The sequence below is a fragment of the Daldinia decipiens genome (genome assembly GCF_022478715.1).
Source record: "Daldinia decipiens strain CBS 113046 unplaced genomic scaffold F4813scaffold_5, whole genome shotgun sequence".
Classification (NCBI taxonomy): domain Eukaryota; kingdom Fungi; phylum Ascomycota; class Sordariomycetes; order Xylariales; family Hypoxylaceae; genus Daldinia; species Daldinia decipiens.
The window spans coordinates 1,074,024-1,098,012 of NW_026054548.1; the positions used below are offsets into that span (position 1 = coordinate 1,074,024).

Below are 23,989 nucleotides of genomic sequence, written 5' to 3' on the forward strand. Positions count from 1 at the left end.
CGAGTCCTCTAATTACCTAAGATAGGTACCTAACCTAGGTACCTATGTAGGTAGGTATGTAGGTAGGTATGTACCTAAATATTTACCTACTTTGCGCCGTTCTTGTTATTAACGTTTATAGCAGTTCATTCGGAGTACTGGTTTCACATCTGCTAAGCAATACAAGCTATAATCAAATTTGATTGGCTATTCTATTTTCTAGAACTTATTAGAACACTTAGTTGTCCGGAACCTCTCACATTGAAGGAGATAAGCGGGGAGCTGCTGTACCATGTAAGACAACATTCCATATATCTACAGACCTCCTAATTCTACAGCGCAGTCCGTAAAGCTTAGCGAAACTGCGCTAAGTTAAGCCTACATCTAAGCTTAAAATAACAAATGACCCAAAAATTCTCCATCTCAGCACTGCCAAGTAGGCGGCCGTAAGCAGTGTGCAGTTTGAGTAAATAACCATGATTGGCGCAGAGAAAATTAACAGCCTCAGAGCACTGCGATGCCAATTCACCGTATAATACTCTTGTTATCAAAGCTTTCAGGGAAAGGCAGTGCATACTGAACAAACTTCTTATTAAACTGCTGTCTCTCTCAGTAAGCTTTATGTGATAATCCAGGGTTATTGGCAAAATAGGTATTATCTCGCGAGATAGCTTTTCGTATGCTATATCAGACGTCACCCCCAACCCTGTTAAACCAACGCTTGTCTCTAATGGCAATAATAAGCAGCATTAGGTCCCTCTATCCGTCTAGATTAGTAACCCCGTTTTTAGCGACTGCTTTTTACCACGATCCCTAAATCCGCCGTATACAAATGCAATTTATCTGTATTCGTTCAGAGTTCGGTCTTTGTCATCGTTGCAGCTACCGGAACTATGGACTTCTTCTAATTACCTGTTTTCATAACCGTAAATCAAACTGACTCTAAGTCTTCTTACTTCGTCCCTGGGCTGGCCCCTATTACTCGTAGACTTCCCGAGTCAATATAGGCGAGTGAATATCGGTTTGGAGACCATGCAATGACGGGAGAAGGTGTCGTAGTCTTATATGTGCAGAGATGATCTCCCGTTTCGGAGTTGAAGATCTCCAGTCCGGATCCTATAAGCATAACAAGAAATTTAGTCTCGGTATCAACAAATGTATGACTTGATGATACTCACCCTCCTCACTTCCGCCTACTATATAGAGACCGTCCCAGGAGAAACCTGCGCCGAAAAGTTAGCGCGGATGGTTTGCCGTGTATGATTTCAATCTACGTACTAAGACTGCGAACTGGACCGGTCATCTTAGTCGCAGTTCTAACACAGTTCCATTCCGTTGTTTCCCAAAGCGAAATCAGTGAATCTGTTCCGCCCGTGGCTAGGTACCGATTATATGGATGTAGTTCAACAGATATGCAGGATGAGGTATGCCCGGTCAACTTGAATTCGGCATCTGGACCTTCTTTGTAGTCAAATTGGTAGGCAGGCTCAAAATTCGGGAATGAGAGGATTCTTGTTTTCCCATCTCCAGTAGTAGCAAATATTCTCTGGCCACTCCAGCAGAACGCAATGTCGTTGGTCTGCACAGGCTGTTGGTGTGACGAAATTGGTGTGCTTTGGGTTGGTGAAATAATGAAGAGCTTATCTTCCTATAGCAAGGGGTCAGAGTTTGGAAAGGTAGGCTGGATGAGAATGCTTACCTTATTCCCAACAATGATACATTCGCCGCGGGGATGCCATGCTAAAGTGAAGGTCTCGCCTAAGCCTTTAACCTCGTTCAAGACCTGCTTAGTCTTGACATCCCAGAATCTAACCACTCCGTCACTGCTCACGCTACATAACTCGAGCTCCTTGACGGGATTGAAGGCAACCTTTTCGATTGATGCCGTATGACCTTTCAACTCGGTCGTTTGACGAACGTTAGGTTTGTCCGCATTCCCTTGAACCAGCAATTAAGCATTAGTATTCCATACTAGAGTGAACATAGAAATCCCAATTACATCGTCCTAAAGGGGTATTCTTATGTTGCCGAGTCACGAGCTGAGGATGAATCACGTACAGACGCGTAATGTTTTATCTAAACAACCAGTCGCAATATAATTACCCAGTGGATTCCAAGCAATTGTGCGAATGCTAGTAGAAGTAACCAGTCAGATCTTAGATTATAACAAAAGGCCCAGGAGTCGTACCCGCCAGGAGGTATGAGATCGCAGCACGCATATTATGAGCACTGAGTAGGGAGAAAAGTAGGTAACTAGTAACTTACTTATTTGGAGTCTTGTTTACGGCCGGGTCATGGTATATCGTTGGTTTCAAATTGGGAAGTATAGTCTTGAACTTATCAGCCGCCACGGACGTTCTCGGTACTACGCGCGCCATAGCTTCGCGGGTGGATAATGGCTATGCCGTTACTGCGGATAGAGCAGAAAAATGATCTCATGCCAATATATGGTGTTTCATGATATGTTTCGACGGAAATCCAGCGGATACTGAACAGTTCTATGCTTCTTGTCGGAAGTTGAATAGTTTTGAGGTTGTGAATTTATTGTTTGAAGCTTTGAAGCTTTGAAGCTCGAGGTACAAAGATCCAGATGTACCTAGGTACCTAAAGTGAATGGTGCAGGTGAGGTCCACTCCATTGGCCCACTTTAGCTTGGTAGGTACGAAGTACATCATCCTAATCTACCTAAATATTTGCTTAACCACCTATCCTCATATCTCGAAAGATATTGCTATAACTGCTGTAGTCAATTATTACGGGTTCTAATCATACATACTGTGATGCATCCGCATATGGACCTCTCATCAGTGCACATGTATTTAGGTACTTTATGTATCAACCCGAATTAACCTTCCCCAGAAGCTCGTCCATCATCACATCGAGATGTTACCAACTGACGCAGTTTTCACATAGCGGCACGATTGGCCGTTCATATTCTTATTGTACCTTGTCTATGACTTGCCAATACTTGGGGTATACGGATGAAGGATCCAGGGGCCTGTATTAGCCATGTACTGGCCCATTGGAACTCCTAGAATATATGCGACAACTACTAGTCAAGTTTCTACTAAGTCGAACTTCGTCATATCCAACGATGGCGTCTCTTCTATCGCCGCCGATAGCGACTCATTGTCCAGCTCTGAGCCGCCCCCTCCCCTACTCCTCGACGAAAAAGACAGAACCATATCGGACACATATATACCACCTCTCACACCCGGTCTCAGAACTCCAGCCACTCCAGCTATAAACTCGGTGGAACATGACATCTATCATGATGGTAGCAGCTCTAATTCCCAGCAGCATCTCGCAGGGACCGGCGGAAGTACTATTCCAGCTGGAGATCCAATTATTGCTTTGAAAGTGTCTAGGACCGGTCATTTATTTGCCGTCATTACGGCCACTACTATGACGATATGGCAGACCAAAGTTCGTCCTTCATACCACGTTGTGTTTTTATTTTACCTGCTAACCATAGCAATGCCTACTCCTAGCCCACTGTGATCCAAGCCGTCGTCGTTCGATCCGAAGCGTCTATTAGATCCTACGGTACCAATGTCGCTCTCTTATTAAGACCCGATTCCGTTATCTTCGTCGTTCAAACAAGTTTGGGCTTCTTAATTACGTATTCCCTTGCTACCGATGCCGAGTCCCGCGTCTACAAACCTCACTTTTCAGACCATAGCAACATCCAAAGGCGACGACAAAGTCACTTTGGGGGTCCTGGTAATAATACACCCGACCAGATCCTCTTGGGTCCAGGTGAAGGAGCTGGGGTTCGTGATATAAGTCTCCGTTTTCGTAGGGTGATCAAGGTGGATGCCGGTATTGAACATGCTATTGCTCTTGACGACGAGTTGGTCGTCGCCACCAAAAAGCCGGCGGCTGTTCAATGCATCAAGTGGACCCCGGACAGCAGCGGTGGTCAGACGAGTACTGAGCTTGTAAGTCGCATGGGTTGGTTGGAGAAAAAGGTATCGATCAAAGAAATGACCCATGATCGGCCCATGAACCTCTCTACTTGGGTTACGAGTGACGGGAAAGCCTATGCTGTGCAACGAATCTCAGCTAGTCAGGCCAAAGACAACCCCGAATTCGACCCCAAAAAGCTTTTCAAAGGCTACTGCTTCCATTCGCCTCTTAGCGGCAGTGACCATGCCGTCAAAGCAGTCGTTAATGCCAGATTCTCACTAATAGCTGTAGGCTGTATTGACGGAAGCATCCGCGTATACTCTGCTAAAGATTACGCTGGCAACATCCCTCCATCTCATGTCCACCGAATCCCAGTCTCGTCCGAATCGGCAGGTCCCTTAAGAACTCTAAGTTATTCCCCAGACGGATATTGTCTTTTCGCCGGCTATGAAGATGGATGGGCAACATGGAGCGTGTTTAGAAAGACTGCCGGTCATAGCTTCCATAACAATCCCTCTATCACCTCCACTAATCAAGAGGGATGGTTAAGCGGCATCACAGAAGCTAGTTGGATTGGCGGAGCTTGCGAGATATTGATGATTGCTCGTCAGAGCGAATCCATCTGGTTGCTTGAGATGGCGCGGAGTGCAGTTACTGGTTGCTACACTCCTCCTAACCTCTTCCGTACCGTACTACAGAGTTCGTCCAGCGTGATGGTTTACCGGGGTTATGATCTCCCAGATCTCACCAGTATCTCCGCTGAGCCGTTCCTTTGGCACAACGCTAGGATCCCCGCCAATTATCTCCTGAACCAATGGCCGATCAAGTGCACCGTCGTGTCTTCCGACGGCAGATACGTTGCGGTTGCGGGCAGGCGCGGGCTCGCACACTACAGCGTTAATAGCGGTAGGTGGAAGACGTTTGCGAATGATGCCACGGAGAACGAGTTCCAGGTCAGAGGCGGGATGTGTTGGTATCAACACATTCTCGTAGCAGCTGTCGAAGCAAATAGATCATATGAGCTCCGGTTATATTCGAGAGAAGCTGCCCTAGAAAGTTCAACCGTCATGTTCACTCAACAAATGCCAGCACCTATTGTCTTGATTACCCCGTCCGGAGAAGACTCTCTACTAGTCTACACCTATGATAACCTTCTTTATCACTTTGTATTTGCGCCCGTTTCTGGTGCGATAAGACCCATACAAGTGGGACAAATCGCCTTCCACGGTATTGTCAGATCTCCCGCCAGAGTGAGGGGCCTTAGTTGGATATTACCCGAGAGCCAAATGATCGACGGTGACCCCTCACAAGATGTCGCGTTTGCCTCAGTCTTGTTCCTGGTAGATGGGAAGCTCGTCCTCCTCCAACCTTCCGTCAATAGCGAAGGGCAGCTCAAATACGATATGCGTGTCATATCTCACAACGTAGAGTTCTACGTCAGCATGAGAGACCAGTATTCTGTTAACATGTTAGGCGAGTCTAGTGCGCGGTTCTCTACAGAGTCCGAAGAAAACAGTCTTCGGAATTCGTTATGGGTATTTGAGGGCCATGAGTTGAAAGTCTGGCCCGATGTCCAAGACGTTCTACGAGCTACTTCAATTGAGCCAATGAAAGAACTACCGTCTACGGTCTCTATGCCTATCGACTTTTATCCTCTCTCCATCTTATTAGGTAAAGGAATCGTGCTAGGGGTTGAACCCGAATTAGTCCAACGACGAGACATCAGTTTTTCTTTTTTCCGCTTCTCTATCAGGGTAGGTAAATAGGTTATCCTTTCCCGTGCCAGGCTAATGGTCTTTAGACTCATCTTTTCCTCCCTGAAATTCTGCGTTTTTATCTGGTAACAAACAATGCTGCTGCGGCACTCAAGTTGGCTCGGCAATACCAAAACCTCGAGTACTTTGCACACGGCCTAGAGGTACTGCTCCATCACGTTCTCGACGAGGAGGTCGACTCGGCACCTAAACCAGAGGCGGCTATTCTTCCCAGGGTGCTTTCTCTCTTATCGTCTTTTAAGCAATATCTAGATATTGTAGTTCAATGTACAAGAAAAACCGAGGTTAGGTCTTGGAGAACGCTCTTCGCATACCTACCCCCACCACAAGAGCTTTTTGAAGAGTCTCTTCAGCGGGGTTCGTTAAAAACGGCAGGAGGCTACCTGTTAATATTACACACATTCGATGAGCTAAGTGCAGCATCGGAGCAGTCGGTGCGGCTGTTTTCTCGGGCGATCCGAGAAGAGGATTGGGAACTCTGCAAAGAGTTGGCTCGGTTTCTAGCGGCAATGGACGAAAGCGGGGAGACATTAAGAGAGGCAATGGAACTAGTCAACATCCGAGTCAAGCAAGAGTCGGATGATACAGACATAATGTCTAGACTCGAGGTGCCGCCTCGGAAAGCTAACGGCAGCTCCCGTATGACGAGACAGAACTCGGAGACAGGCTCCGACGCTCAATCAGCGAGCGACATAAGCAGCTTGGGCACAGCTAGTCCAATATGATAGAAGGGTTTGATTGGGATAAAATGGGACGAGCGAAAAGTGGTTTACATTATTCACATGGTTATATGCTTAAAGGATCGTATTGCAAATGTAAACCTTTGGGTCTGGTTAGAATGCAGGCCCATACTGGTTTGTTAAAACGTAATTCTATTGTTCTTGAAACTACCTTACCTATCCTGAGGAGACGAGGTCTGAATACACGTCTAAATACTTGTTGAAAGTGGCAAAAAGATGATGTAGAGAGTTATCAACGCGACTAATCATAAGTGAAGATTATCTAGTTATACCCATATCTTTGGTTGATTATCTAATCTTACGTAATTGATGCCGTCTACATGTAGGTACATAATTTATATGTATCTTGGTACTACCTCTGCATACAAAGGTACATTACATGTATTCTTTGGGCAGGTAGAGTAGGTCCATCTACATCTCCGGATACACCTGCGAGGCTGTTGAGGCTGAAATCTGGACCCACTGGACTTTTCGTGCCCCCCCCCACTAGCAGCCCACTGAACCTTGATGGCATTTCATCAATTTTGGTTGCTAAGGTTGTTTGCGCCTGAACCCCTCCATCTCCGTATTCCCATACGACGCGACCTAAGAGCATTATCCATTCTAACCCTCATTTCGCTCTCTCCCACTCTGACCCTTTCGTCACGCGGACTTAACCGCCCAGACTTAACGTCGCATCGACTATAAACCCAGCAGTTCTGTCAAGACTGCCCGACGTGGTCATGATGGACGAGTTCGCTTCCGAATCTGATAGTGACTACACTAGCTATTGGCGAGATTGGGTAAGTGCACGTGGTTCTTTAGAACCTTCTTCCAGCACGAGTACGCAGGCGGTGTAGTGGGTAGAAAATTCCAATGGCACGGGAGCTTCCATCGAGAGTGCATTCCACTTTAGGAATACTTTAACTCCTTATCTTTGTTCGAGATAATCCTTTGTTCGAAAGTATCGATGGCAACTGGCAACTCGCAACTCGCAACTTTTCCCCCGTATTTGATTCGTGGGAAACTCGTCTTCGAAGTACAGTGGCGTTCCCTCTGCTCTGTACAAAAGAATTATATCATCAAGCCTACAAGCCTACAAGCCTATTTCTTTTTCTTTTAGCCAGCATTGATCATGGGAAGTTCGCTCCCACCGACGTTTTATACTCCAGTCCTTCGTCCTCCTCTCCCCGCACCAAGCCCACGAGAGATCTCATCGTTGTCTTTCTTTGCAAGCTGGAAGAAGTCCATCGTCAGTACCAGAACGTTTAGGCACATGCTCACCAGAGCTACATTTCATCTCGATCTTTCATCTCGATCTACGCGAACCCCAAACTAAATTTAGATTCCCTGGACATGCTGCTAGGTGTTATTATTATATTGATGCTAACTATGCGCCCTTAGTTTATATCTTCGCGTGGAAACGAGTATTTTTGCGAGATTGACGAGGACTATCTTACTGACCGCTTCAACCTGACTGGGCTCAACACAGAAGTGCAATACTATCAGTATGCTCTCGATCTTATCACAGATGTATTCGACCTTGACTGCGATGATGACATGAGGGAAACTATAGAGAAATCGGCCCGTCATCTGTATGGTTTAATACATGCTCGTTACATTGTCACCACGCGTGGCCTGGCGAAGATGGTATGTTCATGCGGCTTTATTGGATTCCATATGGGCTAACTAATTCTTTGCAGCTCGACAAATACAAAAAAGCCGATTTCGGTAAATGTCCGCGAGTCTTCTGTCATTCACACCCGCTCCTACCGATGGGCCAGACCGATGTCCCACATCAAAAACCTGTGAAGCTCTATTGCGTCCGATGCGAAGATGTCTACAATCCGAAGTCCTCACGACACGCTGCCATCGACGGCGCATATTTCGGTACCTCGTTCCACAACATCATGTTTCAGGTCTACCCAGCGTTAGTCCCCCCGAAGAGCATCGACCGATACATACCCCGCGTCTACGGCTTCAAGGTACACGCCTCGGCCGCATTGATCCGTTGGCAAAATACCCAGCGAGCAGACATGCTTCGACGGTTACGAAAGCTGGAAATAGAGAGCGGGTTCAAGGAAGACGTGGGCGATGAGGATCTCGAAGAGGAGGGCGAAGAGGAAGATGATTTGGAGCTAGAGGGAATGGAAGGCGATGCCATGCACGTTGTCGGTTAGGTAGGTTCTTGTTCTGACCGGATATTTTTGTCTGAGCATGGCCGCACCATCAACACTACGAGCACATACCGTGTCGGGGTTTATTCGTACAAGAATCACAAGGAAATGCTCCGGTACCTACGGCCAAATCAAAGCACGGGATCCTTCTATTTGTGTAGCATGATGTCTTATTTCATGCCTTCAACAACGATCTTAATGTAAGGCACGAGTACAAAGTGGATGGTATAGGCGGTATTCATAATCAAGATGCAGATTTGCTATTATGCAGGTGTTTGAGAAGGACTTGGTTGTCATTCCACGGCGTTTTACAAGATTCCCCCAGGATACCTTTAATAAAGTTCCTCACTAATGAATTTTTTTTTGTATGCGGAGTTCTCCCTTCAGATATAATATGATGAGGTGATATTGAAGACGTTTCTCAAGGTTGCTCTGTCCAGATGATGGTATCTCGGATTTATATTGATAACATACACGTAGGGCCCCGCGCGATGGATAATACGATATCTAAGACGTAGCCAGTAAATAATCATTCCTATATTCACGTAGATAAAGAAGCCAGCTATCCCAAGCACCGTACCTATCGTCGCCTCATCCTCTTCCTCACGTCCGTCCAACTAGGGACAGAATCATGCCGGAAAAGAAAAGAGGAAAACATCCGTACTACGACTACTACGACGTTTGGGGTTTCATAAATTCTCTGCCCAGGTATGTAGGCACCTAGACAGAAGTGTCAGGCAGTAGTTTTCAACTAGCAAAAAGACGCACTCGGATTACTTACTCCTCACTGTGAGGCATAAAGCCCGTGCACTAAGATGGGGAAGATAGGAGGAAAAGGAGAGACTGAAAGGTTGGACGGGGAGGGCAGGTATTTATATTGAGTTGGTGGGGGTTACGACTGCTGTTGCTTTCGCTATTGCCTTGGATGTATTGAACATTCCTCCTCAGGTAGCAATTGCACGTCACGTATAAAAGGGGAAGGGGCGAGTCCGGGCCTTCCAACGTGCTACAATACCTGCACGGCTAAGGAAGGGATGCCCGCTATCAACCTTCAAAGAGGGACTGTGCAACACACATGATAAGGCGTAAGGGAGACGCAAGCCACGAAGCCTGACACATCGTTCTACCCTAATCTCAAACTTTTAGAAACTTTTAGATAAACCTTGATGATTTATATTACGCGCTTTACTAGAATATATAGCAATCACTGCAGGAAATCCAAGAAAACTTCAGCTTATACAAAGACGCAAAGACTGAGTCAACCTCATATTCCGCTAGTAATAATCCGGCCAGTTTGTTTCGTATCCTGTCTATTATATGCACCTCTAATGTCGTTTACAAGTGCGAAAATGCCACCCTCGTATGCTGAACAACAGGCCGAAAAATAACAACTCGCTTTCCTTAGAACTCCATTCCATCCCCCCTTCAAATTCTCTCATCTATTTGAGCAGGAGTTCCCGAACTTTCCGCATGAGATGGATCATCCACCTTCGTTCGATACCGCATCCCTAACTCGATATCGTCTGCGCGGTGGCCCGTCATTCTCTCCGCTTCGTCTCCGGGTTTCTCCCAGTGCTTCTTATCCGTAGCGTAACTCCACGATCCCAGGCCTGCCCAGAACGCCTTGTCGTGACTACGAGGTCCCCATGCCCATCCGGCACCAGCGCGGACCGGCATGTGATAATACCGGAATGCAAACCACGCGCAAATCGTTCCTATGATAAAGCCGAAGAGGATGTCGAATCCGTGGTGCCGGAAGTCGAACCAGCGCGAACTAGCGACGAATATGGCTGTAAAGAAGGGGAGAACGGTTAGAAGGAGTAAGTATATAGGTGGAGCAGCCGCTTGTCTTCGGGTGGAGAGAACAGCCGAGTTATGGGCCCCGATCTGCTTAACCGTGGCTGGATCAGCAGGAGAGGCAGACCTAGCGATTTCCCGGTCGTTTCGCACGGCCTCGTAAGACGTGTCGATGTTACGCAGTCGCGACGGAAAAGCAGTAACTGCACTCGTGTCGGCCTTTGCTGCGTCATGCGGTACGAAAGGCAACGTGATGGCAAATTTGCTGGCCAGGAAAAACGAAAGGTAAATCAGACCCGCGGCCGCAGAGCTGGCGTGTCCCGAAGGATAACTACGAAACCCGTCGTCGAGTAGAGCATGGTCCGGGTTCTTGCAGATATCCGCACTAACAAGCTGACCATTATATGGGCCGTCAAACGAGCCGTCGTCGGCGGGCGTGTGGAACCCAACGATATACTTAGCGACGTGCTCGAGATCCGGTTGGCATCGGGATAGGAGATCCGGTCGCGGTTTTCCGAAGAGGTTCTTCATGCCCTGTGTGATGATCCAAGCCGATATGAGGGAGAGGGCCAGGCCCAGCCATCCGGTATGTAATTCCCATAATTTTCGCTGCCATATTAAGGATTTCGGAGTGCCCTTGGGAACGGTAGGGCCCGGAACGAAAATAAAGACGACGATTAGGACAACGACGACGGGGATAACGGCGTTGCAGGTTAATAGGAGTTTGGAGTTTACGGTCTCGTGAACGGTGAAAGGAAAGCTGTGGACGGTTAGCCAATTACACCCACTGGTGGAGTTTCTTAACAATTGCGAACGGGAGCAACACGTACGATATGTTAGGATCCTGTAAGCTGAAGGGTCTCTTGTTCGGAGTAACATTGCCCAGGATAACGCCAACGACGCCGACGACTATAAGTATTAACCAGTCGAATACATAAGACCCAACAACGACGAAGCTGAGCTTAGATTTACGGCTCTGAAAGCCTGAAGAAGTGCGATCGGGCATTTTGCTGTAAGGATGGGAAAGCAAAGGAGAGATAGATGGAACAGCGCTGTCGCCCTCGGGCATTATCAATAACAATAAGATTGAACGTATCCGCTTCCCCCTAAGGTCTTAGATGACTTCGACACAGGTACGCATGTGAGTTATGTGGGTGTACATCAGATGACGATGCTTGTACATACGTATATGTATGTATAATGTAGGTATGTATGGAGAAAGTGTGGAGAGAGATTTAAAAGTGCCTCCCGAATTTCTTGGTGTTTTGTTTCCCTGGTCACTGCCCTCGGGAAATTCCTTCAAACTACAAATTAATTATCCTTCCCAGAGAAGACCAGAATACCCCCAGATGCAAAGGACACAGCGTCTCGCTGCTAACGAACGCCAATGGAGAGATCGTCTTATGCCGTGCCTTTCGAGGTAAAGGAATAGGGAATTCGAGACGAGCCAAGACTGATGAGGTAACAGGTCGCGTGGGTCCAGGGTCTTGGCTTAGCACGGTTGAATTTGGATTTTTGGGTTTTTGGATTTTTGGGGAGGGCTTAAAGTATGGTACGGTTGGGATGGACGCTATGTAGGAACGAATTTGCCGCGCGGATGGGGGGATTCCCTTATATTGTTTCTCTTTGGGATCCGGTTTTATCGTATTAGATGCTAAACTAGGTCAGGCCGGCCGAACTGCCGCTGTCAAACAATAGCAATGTGGCAGTGTAGGTATGTACATAATAATGTAAGTGGCAGTACAAAAGTGGTGCGGTTGTGTAATAGTTAGTCCTGTTCAATAGAATTGTCCTCGCTAGGCGGGAAATATAGATGCACTTTTTTTTTTTTTCTTTCTGTGTGTTGCCTCGGGTCTTAGACACGTTTTACAAAATGGTTAAATAAATCAAGATCTACATAGAGAGGGGGAGAAGTCATGTGTAACGTGGCAAGGCGCCTTCGATCCAAGGTGAAATAGATGGGATTCGATTCGATTTACTAGGTAGTGTCTTGCATTAACAAGATGCGGTGGTGAAGTGAAGCGTTTAGCACAAATGACACGCTAAAATATTATGCTGCTATAAGTACCTAAGGTAGCTGGGTAGGTAGGCTATGCTGTGCTATAGTTCTATACTAACTATGACGAAAACCGACTCGTTATAAGAGCACGCTTAGGTATGTATATTCGCATGTTGTCATGACGTATATGTAAAGTAAATAATTTATACCAAATGACTTATTGAAAGGCATATTCAGCGGTTACATTATTGCATCATAGGTATCTGGGCGTGACACGAGATGCGGGAGGTTATTTTAACTTTACCGGCATTTAATAAGGTGAAAACTGCCCAGCTAAATTAAGACCATTAATAATGTAGGTACCAAGGTACCCATCTAGGTTAGGTAGGTATGTACATGTTTACATACGGGGCAAGACAGGTCGCATCTCACATTACGTGGCTTGCGTGGCTTAAACTTGCACCAGTGCTCCTATGTACTTACCTACCTACATAGTAGTTACCTAATAAATAACACAATAGCTCATAACTTGTGATGTCAACTTTTATACACGGATAGTCCACACTGCCACTCTTGGTGTCGCTTGGCCTCTGTAGTTCGTAAAGACGGAATCGTATATTCACCCCCATCTCTGTATTAAGTGTTGCCATGGCTTAGGGTTAAAGCCCCAATTGCGTACGTTGAAGTCGTTTAGATGTATTAGTAGAGGCTGATCTTTGTCGGTATTCGTTCATATCCCACTATACACAAGGCTATAGCTAGCAAGGCTTTGGCTGGGTTGTTCCTTCTTGAATCTTCTAACTAAAACTACCACTATGTGTATCCTGTGATACGATGATTATAACTACTGTATTCTCTAGCTGAATTGACTATAAAATTGCCTTCTCGCAGGTTATAATTGGGGTAGATAACGTCTCACCTCATCCTCTCCTGTTATGAATATGATCAATATTATCACGTTCCAAAAGTAGGAAGCAAACCACTTACTTATACATATATCTTAGTCATAACTCATTGACTAGGTAGTAATAGTGGCTTTCAAAGCTTTTTCCATATCAGCTATCATTTCCGCTCTGTTGCGTAGGTAGTACTACATAGTACATGAGGAGAAAAAAACAATGTGATCTCGTATTTGGTGGCTGCAATAACGGCTTGGCAGAGCCAGCAGATAACTGAGGTTACCACACGGGCCTCGACCATGCATGTAACCTGCACGTTGCTAGCTGTGATGTGCTGGTTTCGCAGGAAATATCGACAGAAACATGCAAGATAAACCACCCCTTTTGGTAGCTGTATTATTTCTCTGACTAAGATTTGGAACAGAGGCAAAACGTCCTAGTTTTTGACGACGCGTACGAACTGGGGATTGTGATATGGCCGTTGGTGTAATGCGGTAGTGCTCGGTTCGCTTGTAGGTAACATGTTGTTGATTCCAAGCTGATCAAGTAATCTCTTTGTACATCCCAGATTGGCTATGTATTACGCAATCCCAGGACCGATCTGGCGAACATGGGGAAGAGCCTCAGATTTATTGGCGATCTAGACTCCAAACATCCGCCATCGTATCATCGTTCGAGAAATTCTTGTTCATACAGCAGCAAACGTGGAGGGAATGCGGACTTACTGGCTTGTCCGAGCAACGTAATTGGCTTAATCCTTCTTATATGGTCCGTCGTATGCTATCTCGCATGCAGCCACGATACTAGACTTTTTCGTTAAGTTCCCCGACGCCCATGCATACGCACCTTTTTTTTTTTTTTCTCACGCTCGCCCATGCCATCGGGATTGGACCCCCTATTGACCCCCGGGTCGTAATTCCCGAGCTCCTGTAGCTCCTGTAGCTCTGTGGCACGCGGCCGTCGTCCGAGACGAAAGCTGAGATGTACATATAGAAAGACCGTACCTACCATCCGATTATGGCGCCGCCCTGAATGGTCAGCCGCACTTGTGTAAATATCTTATGAGCGGTCGACTCCCACGTACCTGAAAATTTTCTGCTGTTCAACCCCGTCTGACAGCACTACCTACCACTCGTTAGCTTCCTACATTCGCTCATGAATACGCTCGCTTGAGAGTTCTCTTCCAGGATGTATTCGCGCGTCCAAGTGTTCTTCTTCCTCGCAGGTCAGCTGGGGACTGGCCTCGCCTTCGCGGTGCCTCCGTCGCTAAGCCAGCGCGATGTCTCGCCCGACATGACTTGCGGGAACACGGGGGCCGGGACAAAGGGTTACACATGTTCTGACAACCTGTGCTGCTCCCAGTACGGCTACTGCGGCAACAGTACGAATTACTGCGACACTGGCTGTCAGGGACAATTCGGCCTGTGTAGCGGGTCCGGCGGCGATGGAAACGGATCTGGAGATGATGGTGACGGAGGGGTTTCACCGGATCTGACGTGCGGCAACACGGGAGCCGGAGAGCATGGCTATATCTGCCCGACTGGCATGTGCTGCTCTCAGTAGTGAGTAATTCAGGACGAGCTTCTTCTTGGACTCCGTACTGACACCTATGCCTAGTGGGTACTGCGGTAACTCGACTGATTACTGTGATGCCGGATGTCAATCTGCATTTGGAACGTGTTCGTCGGGCGGTGGCGGGAACGGTGGAAGTTCCAGTGATGGGCGCTGCGGGCCCGATTTCGACGATCAAGTGTGCGGTGCGACGGAATGTTGTTCTATTTCCGGGTAAGTTAGTTCATCCCGTCTCTCCAAGATATTTGTTGCTTATGTATCACTGGTAGATATTGCGGTACTACTTCAGACTACTGCAATGCTCCGGACTGCCTCTTCGATTACGGACCGGCTTGTGACGCAAATAAAATTCCCAGCGGCACTAACACGTCGACGTTATCCCGATCTCCCCTCGGAAGTGTGGCGGTCGGCGGCGTAGGTATCTACGACTGTCAGAATGACGGTGATGTGGCTCTGACTTTCGACGATGGACCTGGCCAGTACACGTCTGCGCTCTTGGATCTCCTGGCGCAGTATAGCGCCAAAGCGACCTTCTTTATCACCGGCATTAACAACGGCAAGGGTGAGATCGATAATACAAGTCTCCAATGGCCGTCCATAATCAAGTGAGAACTACCCACAATGCCAGCCAGCGAACTTGACTCCTAACATATTTTCTGCCCAGGCGCATGTACACCGATAACCACCAGATCGCATCTCACACGTGGTCGCACGCCGACCTCAGCACCCTCACATCAGCGCGGCGGCAGGACGAGATGATCAAGAACGAGATGGCGTTCCGCAACATCCTCGGCTTCATCCCGACGTACATGCGGCCGCCGTACAGTTCGTGCACGAAAGCCAGCGGGTGCGAGGACGACATGGCCGCGCTGCGGTACCACGTCATATACTTCGACCTCGACACCGCGGACTACCTCAACGACTCGCCGGACTTGATTCAGAACTCCAAGAATAACTTCGACCAGTTTTTCGTGGGCTTGTCTCCCGACTCGGACGACGCCCTGGTCATCGCGCATGATATCCACGAGCAGACTGTGCATAACTTGACCGAGTACATGCTCAAGGGCATTCAGAGCCGAGGTTACAAGGCTGTGACTGTGGGCGATTGTCTTGGGGATCCTGTCCAAAACTGGTATAGGCAACTTTAGGAGGTGATAGTTCTCTAGGCCTCGCCTCTGGGTTTGTATATTGTTTTGGAACAGAGGCCTAGATATGGATCTTGGATATTATTCTCCCTATAATATTAAAGTTAATTATATGTGTCAATACGTTTTAGTAGAAATATTTAGCCAGAACATCTCCATAGCTGTTAATAGGAGGAGCGTGATAAGAACTCTTCAACCTTGATATGATAGACCTTTGACTCGTGTCGAAGAAGAGATATGCCGTAAAGGCGACTTTTTCTATACTCTAATATTTAGAAAAGACACATAAAGACAGTAGTAAGTTTTTGAGTCTTGATGGAATACTCGGCAGGATAGTATCTATCGAGGAATGTCTCGTCGCTAGGGGGATGGCTGTCGATGAACTTCAAAGCTAGGATCGAGAGTTTTGAGCTTGTGTACCTAAATCATTGAGAGATGGGAGAAGAAATATTGCAAGCGCCCGTGGACTATTTAACTTTGACTTGGGCTCGCAGTTTGCAAGCAAACTCCTTACATGAGGGCTGTGGGTGGCACTGGCTTCCACCAATCAACGCTTCGGACCGCACTTTATTGTATCCAGGAGTAGCTAATAATTTAAATTTATGAATATAGTTTACCAAAGCGTATTAACAACTTGGAGGAGACATGCTCTTGGTGGTCAAAGTGTAATCTACCTCTTACATTTGACGTTGGCGATGTGCATAGGCCACGTGCCCACGCCTCACCACATGCATTTAGGCTATATGATTAGGAGAGAGGAGAGGCTGGCCTATAGGAAGAAAATAAACATAGATGGCACGTCCCGTTGTAATTCACACCTAAGCATAACTTACCTGCCGAAAATAGACAACGTTGTATGGATACCTAGCTCGTGATAGCTAGAGTTGTACGATGACTCGGTTAATATGGTACACTTCAATACAAAAGTCTCGCTCTCTTTGCTGAGACTGTAGGTTGTACATATAGACAGAGTGCGTAGGACTCGCTCGAAGAAGGATGATTCTATGACTCTTTGCCCTTCTTGTCTCTCCGCTTGCCCATGTTCCGTACGCGAGGAACCACAACCCATTTGTTGGGGTTGTTCTTTCTGCGTGTCTTGTAACCACCTTTCGACTAAGAGGATGAGTTAGTAGTTGAGCGTTAGGTTCGTCTTCAAAGGATGAGGTGAGCCATACCGGTGTACCCCAAGGACTTGTCGGGTGTCGGTTACCCTTGGATTTACCACGACCACCACCGTGAGGGTGATCCACTAGAAGCCAACAATTAATATCATATCTGACATGAACCCGGATCGCGTATCTACCATACCTTTGTTCATTGCCACACCACGTACTGTTGGTCTAATGTTCAACCATCGGCTTCTACCAGCCTTACCAAGCTGTCGGTAATGGTGGTGAGGGTTACTCGACACGCCTATAGTAGCACAGGCATCCTTGCTGACTCTCCGGACCTCTCCGCTCTGTAGCCTAACATTGACATATTTGCCCGTCATGACCCTGACTCCGTCATCCCTTACCTCTTCTTCCTTACTTTCAACGACAGCAAAGGTCCCCGCACTTCGGCAGAAGACAGCACCCCCCTTTGGGTGAGAACCGACGTTGTATACCGGAGTTCCAACGGGGATAAGGTGTAATGGCAAGCAATTCCCACGATGTGCCGTCTTAGCAGCCAGAATACCCGGATCGATGACTCCGCCCATACTTTCGAGAAGGTCCTGAGGGATACCAGACCGATAACTTTGCACTACGTCTCCGGCCCTCATGCCCTCGGCCGCTACGATATACGTTTTCTGGCCGGTAGCTTCCTCGGTCAGTAGCGCAATATGCGCGCTACGGTTCGGATCGTACTCGATTCGTTCGACAAGGTGGGGACCGGAAAGCCAGCGGTGGAAATCCACCGTCCTTATCCTCCGCTTGTGACCACCACCACGATGCCGAACTGTAATTTTGCCATTGTTGTTACGGCCACCCTTCCCCATACCCTTCTTGGGGAAGGTCAATGGAAGGAAGGGCCTGCCTTTCCATAAGTGATCGTTGATGGGTCGCTTAAGATGTCGCACACCGGGTGTCCTAGGTTTGTATGTACGTAGGATTAATGTCGATTCTCTTTCGGACTTGAGTCCGGACGGCGCGTGCTGCCTCGCAGGTTTAGGGGGGGCTTCGTCATCCTTAGGAACCCTGGGCACATAGCCAGCATTGGGGTTGGGGGGGCGCGCAGCCTTGCGAATTGTCGCATAGCCTCGGAGGGGCAGACTTAAAGAGCATTGGCAGTTAGCCAGCACCCTCCGGGCTGAGACGGACAATATCCGCGGCTGTAGCATTATATCATCTCACAGCTAACGGTGACATATATGTCGACTGAGGCGCACTCGACGGAGGAAGGCTGGGCCGGCCTTGGAGGTTGGGAACTAAAATCCAGAAATTGAAGCTATTCTGGAATTCAAATTCTTCCGAGGTCAAGGGTAGAGGCTTGGCATTGTAGCTTAATTGAAGATTTCGTTGATCAGCCGAGTTTTTGCCAGTGTTGAGGCTGAGAAGTTGATGATTATGTAAGGTGAATGAGGCTAAATTTTTTGTGGTTTAATGGTTTAATGATTCAGGATATGAAAATCAGTAGATTCAGCCACATCTTGCTGTGAGTTGTAAGGTACGGATGAAGTATGAACCCTTGCAAACACGGGATCACGTCAGTGGATTGGTCAAGAAGAAGTGAATCCTCCGGGCCGGCGAAGTTTGGCCAATGAAAAGGCCGTTGCCCCTCCGTTGCTTCTGTTGATTCAAGTGGGCTTGTGGGGTCAGTCACGTATCCAGGGAAAAAAGAAGCAGGGTGCGGGTCCGTAACAACCGTCGTCTGGTGGCAGACCCACTATTCTATTACTATGTACTGTTGTACCGTGTGGGATCCTTAGATCGCGTCTTGCAGTGATGGAGCTACCTACAGCAATTCTTTAAACCAGTACCAACCTCTCTCCTTCAAGACTCTACTTAACCTACTCACTTTACTTACCATCTTCCATTCTCAAAACACGCAATTGAGAGGACCACTCTGAACCATATTACCTCCCTTAAGTACCGTTTTTGAATCTTCGTTCACTAGTTTCACTTCAAGAGCAATAGCCTCTCCAATATCCAACATAGTCTAATCGGCATTTGACTTTTGGTGGCTTGAGCGAGATTGCGCGCGTGTACACGAGAGATTCTCAGTTACTTGGTACTCCCTACGCTACGGAAGTATCAAGAACTATCAAGGCCCTAAGAAACAACAGCCTGAACAGGGGTATTCTGCCCTAGAAGCTGCCTTGAGAGCCCCCCAAATTCGCGCTAGGGTACCGTGTATCTGCTACGTGCAATAAATTAGGTACGTGCAAACACATCCCTCACGTCAAAGTTACGGGTACCTCCACCACCACGCTTTTACTCTCGAAACCCACCCAAAAGCCAAACATTGGCCGCACTCTTCAAAAACATCACTGTTCCCTCTACTCATCAACAACATTCAATCATCCACCTTACAACCTTACATACCTTCTCACGAACCCAATTACCTCTTCTTCTTTTCTCTTCCTATCCCTCATTACTCCACCACCTTATTCTCCAATCACGCCGCCTACGAACGTTTTCTACTAGCATCGCGTCTTGTCTTTAAGGTTCATTGCCTATTTTTGCATTTGCACTATTCAGCGCTTGATCTCTAAAGCTTGTTAGCTTGTTGACATACACCCTCACCCTGACCTTTTCAACAATCAATTTATATGTATGATATGTTTTTTTTTTACTCTTGTCCAAAGTTGGGGCTTTGCTTGTTGTCCTGCCAATACATAATCGCATAGTCATCACAGGTGACATTACGCGTATATAAGGCGGTAGCTTCGCAGCATCCCCTACATATATACCCACCCTGCATATATGCACTGCACGTTCGTTCAAGCTTTGGCTAACCTATTTTTTCAGACCTCCAATCTAATTGTGGTTTCTAAATCAAGCGAATTCATCCACCTACAAGATGCCTCCGGTAAGTCTGTTTATTTCACCGACCCCTTCGCCGATCACGACTTTTATCCAAACTTGGCGCTACATCGCGTTATTCAACACAATCTAACCTAACTTCTCTAGGGACGCACTGTCAGACAGCGAGTCGTTACCAATGAGAATGACGAAAATGCAACTGGAAATGCTACGCGTATGACGCGTGCAAAGGCTGCAGCCCTTGATCTCGACGTCACATCACAGCCGGCCAAGCAGGCCCTTCAGTCCAAGAAGTCCGCGGTCAACGCGAATCCTACTGCTCAAAGAAAGCGCGCCGCCCTCGGTGATGTCAGCAACGTTGGAAAAGGGGAGGCCGCAGAAGGCAAGAAAGCTGCTAGCAAAGTCGGTCTAGTCTCCAAGGCCGCACAACCTACAGGAATCCAGAAGACCACTGCCCGTGCCACTTCGACTCGGTCTGCTTTGGCCGCCAAGGAGGCGAAAAAGCCCGAGGTGAAGCGAGCAGGATCCGGTTCCGGTGCACTCGGTACAACCCACAAGAGAAAAGTCACGTCGACAACAATCAAGCAAGATGTCCTCTTAGAAGAGCCGGTTCGCAAGAAGGCTAACACTGTGAGCAACGAACCCGCGAAGCTCGAACTCCCTGAATCCAAGCCATCCAAGTCGGATATCGCAGCCGAGAAGGCCGCTCAGAAAGAAGATGCTTCCTCCAAGGAGGAAGTTGGCTTTGTGCTCCCTGAAGGTGTCAAGGATCTAGAAGAAGAAGGTCTAGATGACCCCGTGATGGTGGCTGAATACGCCCATGAGATCTTCGAATACCTCAAAGACCTCGAAAGCAAATCGGTACCTAATCCTGATTACATAAGACACCAGGACGAGCTGGAGTGGAAGACGCGAAGTATCCTTGTCGACTGGATGATCGAAGTTCATACCCGATTTCATCTCCTTCCTGAGACTCTCTTCCTTGCTATTAACATTATCGATCGATTTTTGTCTCAGAAGGTTGTCCAATTGGACCGCGTCCAACTTGTCGGTATTACAGCCATGTTTATTGCAGCCAAGTACGAGGAGGTGTTATCGCCTCATGTCAGCAACTATAGAATGGTATCCGATGACGGTTTCAGTGATGCCGAGATCCTTAGTGCAGAGCGGTTTATCTTAGAGACATTGAACTACGACTTAAGTTATCCGAATCCCATGAACTTTCTCCGACGGATCTCAAAGGCAGATGACTACGATATTCAATGTCGAACTATTGGAAAGTTCTTAATGGAGATCAGCGTTGTCGACTACCGATTCCTGGCATACCGACCTAGCCATGTTGCTGCTGGTGCCATGTATCTTGCTCGAATGATACTCGACCGTGGTGAATGGGTAAGTATTTATGCTGTAGCAATTTATATTCATGCCATCTTCTAACTCCTATTAGGACCCTACCATCGCCTACTATGCCGGATACACGGAAGAAGAGATAGAACCCGTGTTTGAGCTTATGGTCGATTATCTAGCTCGTCCTATCTGCCACGAGGCCTTCTACAAGAAGTATGCTAGCAAGAAGTTTATGAAAGGTATGTGATTCTGTATGGCTACGTTTATTTACTTTACTAACGGCCCGTAGCTTCGTTGATTACGCGCCAATGGGCTAGGAAGAACGCACCTATTTTTGGTATCACGGACACAAAAATATCTGTTGACGACCTCTCGTCGCTGGAGCCGGATTATTAATACATACCATTCAATTGCACTATGATATTCCTACGTTAAGAGCCTTACTGAGTGTCAGGATACTCAGGGTCTCGTTGGATGATGGCCTTACGATACCAGCTTGCATGACGTTTGGCCGATGACTCTCATAATCTTGATTGCGGATCTTACCTCTTGAGCTGATGGACGTTTTTGATCCGGGCGTCTAATTTCCATACCCATGAACACATTGACTTCCAGATGCTGCCTGGAAGTCTTTTCATTATACCAAGCCCCCCCGGTTATGGTAGCTTGCAGCTACGTTGACACATTTGTCTCATATTTCCCCAGTTGTGTGCTAGGCACACCACATCGTGGTAAAAGGTCTCGGAGGGTCCAGAGCTGGTGGCGTTTTGCCTGTTTACGAAATTTCCGGTCACTACCGCTGGCTTGGCGGCTATCGTAATGCTCAGCTCGGGTTTCGCGAGCTTGGTTCTATCTCTATCAACAGAGCCTCGCCAGCTCAGCCTGCTACTCTTCTCCGAGAAGGTTTGGTAGACGGTCATCTGGAGCTGGCTGTCGATAGGCGGTTCGGAGGGAGCTTCACAAGTTGTACATATTATACTGTTAAGCGGTTCGGATTAGACCAGGGGCAAGGGCTGGGGGGGCTGGCAGTAAGATTTGCGTTGCATTAATCAAGGTTTTTCATTAACGTTAAGACTAATTCTTGTTTTTCATGAGACTGCTTGTGATGCTTGATGCTTTTGTCTATTCTCAAGTGAGAATCCTTGATATGATTATAATGTTTACTGATGATACCTCAGTTGTAAATTTAGATGTTTGTTTGATTTTACTATTACCAATTCGAGGATAGGGGACCGGTAGATTGGGACGAACTGGTTGAAATCATTGTTCTACTTTATATTTACCTATACCACCTCTACTAATAAAATCAGCGGTGCTGTAATTAAAAGGTACTATCTTAGGTATTCAACTAGGTTACCTGTTCAGGTCTTCCGCTTCTTACTTCTAAACACCTTAGCCAACAGCCCCTTTACACCCACGGGGCCCCATTCCTCGTCCCAATGGGCGAGATATGCCCTACGCTCCTCAAGAGCCTGCTTTCGAGCAATTGCTCGCGCTTCTGCCTCTCGGGTCGCGGCGTTGCGTTCGCTCGTCATGCGGAGAAGACTACTCGTCGAGGGCGGCGCGCCGGTGCCGCCGGCGAGTAGCCAGAAGGTTAGCGGAAGGGGCTTGTCTAGCTCGGAGTCCTGAGGTGAGAGTCCAGGGCTTCGTACTTTGGGAGTTGGGGGCGTGGCTGTGGCCGGGTGTGGTGAAATTTCCGGGCTGGTGGTCTCGGGAGAGACGGTTGGGGGTTGGATATTGTTAGGTGGGGGAGTCTCGGATATATTGCTTTCGAGGTTGTTGGGGTTGGGACTTGCGTTCTCTGGTTCTATGTTACCGGGCTCGGGGGCTATGTTAGTAGTGTTGGTGTTGTCTTGGGCCTCAGTAGTGTCGTTGGTATTGATATCGGGGCAGGGTATAGCGTCGTTGTTGGTATTCGAGTTGATGTCGTCGCTAGGATTAGATTCGGCTGTCACAGACATCGTGATGGGTCTAGTATGAGTTGGTCTTTGTGATGTCTCGTAGCTACGGTGTCTTCGTGTAAATAGTTTTATTTATAAACATAAACTTAGGAGAATTGGACTTACCAGAACTAAAGATCTACGTGATAGTTGTAAGATTAGTTCACGCTTCACGATATAAGGGTATAGCAAGAGAAGGTCAGTACCAAAAAAAAGGGGGGGCAAGTCTTATGAGAAGACTCTTATATATGCCATTAAGATGTTTGGGATTCATGTACTACTATCTCATGACTACCATCTGAAAATAAGGGTGATACTTTATTTTCATAGTTACTCATCTTATAGGCTTTACAACATCAGATGCCTCCAGGTTAAATATATCTTATATATCTTATATATCTTATATATCTTATATATGTGATCATCTATCCAATTAAAGATTCCCAGGTTCTGACTCTTTCCCTGTGTAACGTAATGCCAATTATAGAAATAATACAATGAGATCAACAGAAACATATGAGCCGCCACATTTACTAAGCTATAACGGGCCATGAGTGTTAAGTTGGCAATTCAGCAAACAATGTCACTTTCAGGGGTTGTCCATGTCACGTGACCAAATAGTCTACAGCACATTAGTTACCAAAGATCAACATGGAGAGTTTGTGTATGATGCCATGTATGTGATGCCGTAGGTAGTGGCATTCTCACATACAGAGGGCACATATATTATTAGCAACCTAGTGAAGTCTCGTCATTAGACCCTTAG

At 47.2% G+C, this 23,989-nt stretch overlaps 9 protein-coding genes across 9 annotated transcripts; 5 read left to right on the top strand and 4 right to left on the bottom strand.

The window, feature by feature from the left end:
* Positions 1–443: 443 nt before the first annotated feature.
* Positions 444–2,571, bottom strand: F4813DRAFT_349176 (WD40 repeat-like protein). Its single transcript, XM_049242144.1, has 6 exons — positions 2,245–2,571; positions 2,038–2,111; positions 1,679–1,917; positions 1,258–1,627; positions 1,158–1,202; positions 444–1,095 (listed from the first exon to the last, which is right to left on the bottom strand). The coding sequence occupies exons 1-6, from the start codon at positions 2,355–2,357 to the stop codon at positions 932–934; spliced, it is 1,005 nt and encodes a 334-aa protein (XP_049102956.1). The 5' UTR covers positions 2,358–2,571; the 3' UTR covers positions 444–931.
* A 153-nt stretch (positions 2,572–2,724) lies between these two features.
* Positions 2,725–6,685, top strand: F4813DRAFT_349179 (RIC1-domain-containing protein). The gene is made up of 3 exons (XM_049242145.1): positions 2,725–3,405; positions 3,471–5,642; positions 5,690–6,685. The coding sequence occupies exons 1-3, from the start codon at positions 2,989–2,991 to the stop codon at positions 6,386–6,388; spliced, it is 3,288 nt and encodes a 1,095-aa protein (XP_049102957.1). The 5' UTR covers positions 2,725–2,988; the 3' UTR covers positions 6,389–6,685.
* An 832-nt stretch (positions 6,686–7,517) lies between these two features.
* On the top strand, positions 7,518–8,562 carry F4813DRAFT_386402 (casein kinase II, regulatory subunit; the record flags this gene model as incomplete). The annotated part of the gene is made up of 3 exons (XM_049246407.1): positions 7,518–7,634; positions 7,787–8,032; positions 8,086–8,562. 3 exons carry the CDS (start codon positions 7,518–7,520, stop codon positions 8,560–8,562), a joined length of 840 nt encoding a protein of 279 aa, XP_049102958.1.
* A 1,422-nt stretch (positions 8,563–9,984) lies between these two features.
* Positions 9,985–11,362, bottom strand: F4813DRAFT_386403 (acid phosphatase/Vanadium-dependent haloperoxidase; the record flags this gene model as incomplete). The annotated part of the gene is made up of 2 exons (XM_049246408.1): positions 9,985–11,116; positions 11,187–11,362. 2 exons carry the CDS (start codon positions 11,360–11,362, stop codon positions 9,985–9,987), a joined length of 1,308 nt encoding a protein of 435 aa, XP_049102959.1.
* Positions 11,363–14,241: 2,879 nt separating this feature from the next.
* F4813DRAFT_400152 (carbohydrate-binding module family 18) lies at positions 14,242–16,440 on the top strand. Its single transcript, XM_049248238.1, has 4 exons — positions 14,242–14,816; positions 14,872–15,039; positions 15,096–15,431; positions 15,491–16,440. The coding sequence occupies exons 1-4, from the start codon at positions 14,443–14,445 to the stop codon at positions 15,972–15,974; spliced, it is 1,362 nt and encodes a 453-aa protein (XP_049102960.1). The 5' UTR covers positions 14,242–14,442; the 3' UTR covers positions 15,975–16,440.
* F4813DRAFT_349192 (uncharacterized protein) lies at positions 16,404–17,302 on the top strand. The gene is made up of 2 exons (XM_049242146.1): positions 16,404–17,084; positions 17,147–17,302. The coding sequence occupies exon 1, from the start codon at positions 16,574–16,576 to the stop codon at positions 16,844–16,846; it is 273 nt and encodes a 90-aa protein (XP_049102961.1). The 5' UTR covers positions 16,404–16,573; the 3' UTR covers positions 16,847–17,084; positions 17,147–17,302.
* F4813DRAFT_349193 (ribosomal protein L2) lies at positions 16,404–18,571 on the bottom strand. The gene is made up of 3 exons (XM_049242147.1): positions 17,280–18,571; positions 17,147–17,220; positions 16,404–17,084 (listed from the first exon to the last, which is right to left on the bottom strand). The coding sequence occupies exons 1-3, from the start codon at positions 18,289–18,291 to the stop codon at positions 16,974–16,976; spliced, it is 1,197 nt and encodes a 398-aa protein (XP_049102962.1). The 5' UTR covers positions 18,292–18,571; the 3' UTR covers positions 16,404–16,973.
* A 769-nt stretch (positions 18,572–19,340) lies between these two features.
* F4813DRAFT_272196 (A/B/D/E cyclin) lies at positions 19,341–21,809 on the top strand. The gene is made up of 5 exons (XM_049240379.1): positions 19,341–19,724; positions 19,922–19,982; positions 20,084–21,328; positions 21,384–21,522; positions 21,573–21,809. Exons 2-5 carry the CDS (start codon positions 19,974–19,976, stop codon positions 21,677–21,679), a joined length of 1,500 nt encoding a protein of 499 aa, XP_049102963.1. The 5' UTR covers positions 19,341–19,724; positions 19,922–19,973; the 3' UTR covers positions 21,680–21,809.
* An 833-nt stretch (positions 21,810–22,642) lies between these two features.
* F4813DRAFT_400160 (uncharacterized protein) lies at positions 22,643–23,345 on the bottom strand (the record flags this gene model as incomplete). The annotated part of the gene is made up of 1 exon (XM_049248239.1): positions 22,643–23,345. The coding sequence occupies exon 1, from the start codon at positions 23,242–23,244 to the stop codon at positions 22,645–22,647; it is 600 nt and encodes a 199-aa protein (XP_049102964.1). The 5' UTR covers positions 23,245–23,345.
* Between the last annotated feature and the right edge of the window lie 644 nt (positions 23,346–23,989).

Excerpts from the sequence above, each read along its gene's own strand:
- F4813DRAFT_349176 (XM_049242144.1), bottom strand. The coding sequence starts at position 2,357 with ATGGCGCGCGTAGTACCGAGAACGTCCGTGGCGGCTGATAAGTTCAAG. Across the intron at positions 2,112-2,244 it reads GTAAACAAGACTCCAAATAA|CATTCGCACAATTGCTTGGA; the intron begins GTAAGTTACTAG and ends TACTTCTACTAG. Across the intron at positions 1,203-1,257 it reads CGGTCCAGTTCGCAGTCTTA|GTTTCTCCTGGGACGGTCTC; the intron begins GTACGTAGATTG and ends TTTTCGGCGCAG.
- F4813DRAFT_349179 (XM_049242145.1), top strand. The coding sequence starts at position 2,989 with ATGTACTGGCCCATTGGAACTCCTAGAATATATGCGACAACTACTAGT. Across the intron at positions 3,406-3,470 it reads TGACGATATGGCAGACCAAA|CCCACTGTGATCCAAGCCGT; the intron begins GTTCGTCCTTCA and ends GCCTACTCCTAG. Across the intron at positions 5,643-5,689 it reads TTTTCCGCTTCTCTATCAGG|ACTCATCTTTTCCTCCCTGA; the intron begins GTAGGTAAATAG and ends AATGGTCTTTAG.
- F4813DRAFT_400152 (XM_049248238.1), top strand. The coding sequence starts at position 14,443 with ATGTATTCGCGCGTCCAAGTGTTCTTCTTCCTCGCAGGTCAGCTGGGG. Across the intron at positions 15,040-15,095 it reads GAATGTTGTTCTATTTCCGG|ATATTGCGGTACTACTTCAG; the intron begins GTAAGTTAGTTC and ends TATCACTGGTAG. Across the intron at positions 15,432-15,490 it reads CAATGGCCGTCCATAATCAA|GCGCATGTACACCGATAACC; the intron begins GTGAGAACTACC and ends TTTTCTGCCCAG.
- F4813DRAFT_349192 (XM_049242146.1), top strand. The coding sequence starts at position 16,574 with ATGAATATAGTTTACCAAAGCGTATTAACAACTTGGAGGAGACATGCT.
- F4813DRAFT_349193 (XM_049242147.1), bottom strand. The coding sequence starts at position 18,291 with ATGCTACAGCCGCGGATATTGTCCGTCTCAGCCCGGAGGGTGCTGGCT. Across the intron at positions 17,221-17,279 it reads TGGTGTGGCAATGAACAAAG|TGGATCACCCTCACGGTGGT; the intron begins GTATGGTAGATA and ends GTTGGCTTCTAG. Across the intron at positions 17,085-17,146 it reads CAAGTCCTTGGGGTACACCG|TCGAAAGGTGGTTACAAGAC; the intron begins GTATGGCTCACC and ends TCATCCTCTTAG.
- F4813DRAFT_272196 (XM_049240379.1), top strand. Across the intron at positions 21,329-21,383 it reads TACTCGACCGTGGTGAATGG|GACCCTACCATCGCCTACTA; the intron begins GTAAGTATTTAT and ends AACTCCTATTAG. Across the intron at positions 21,523-21,572 it reads TAGCAAGAAGTTTATGAAAG|CTTCGTTGATTACGCGCCAA; the intron begins GTATGTGATTCT and ends AACGGCCCGTAG.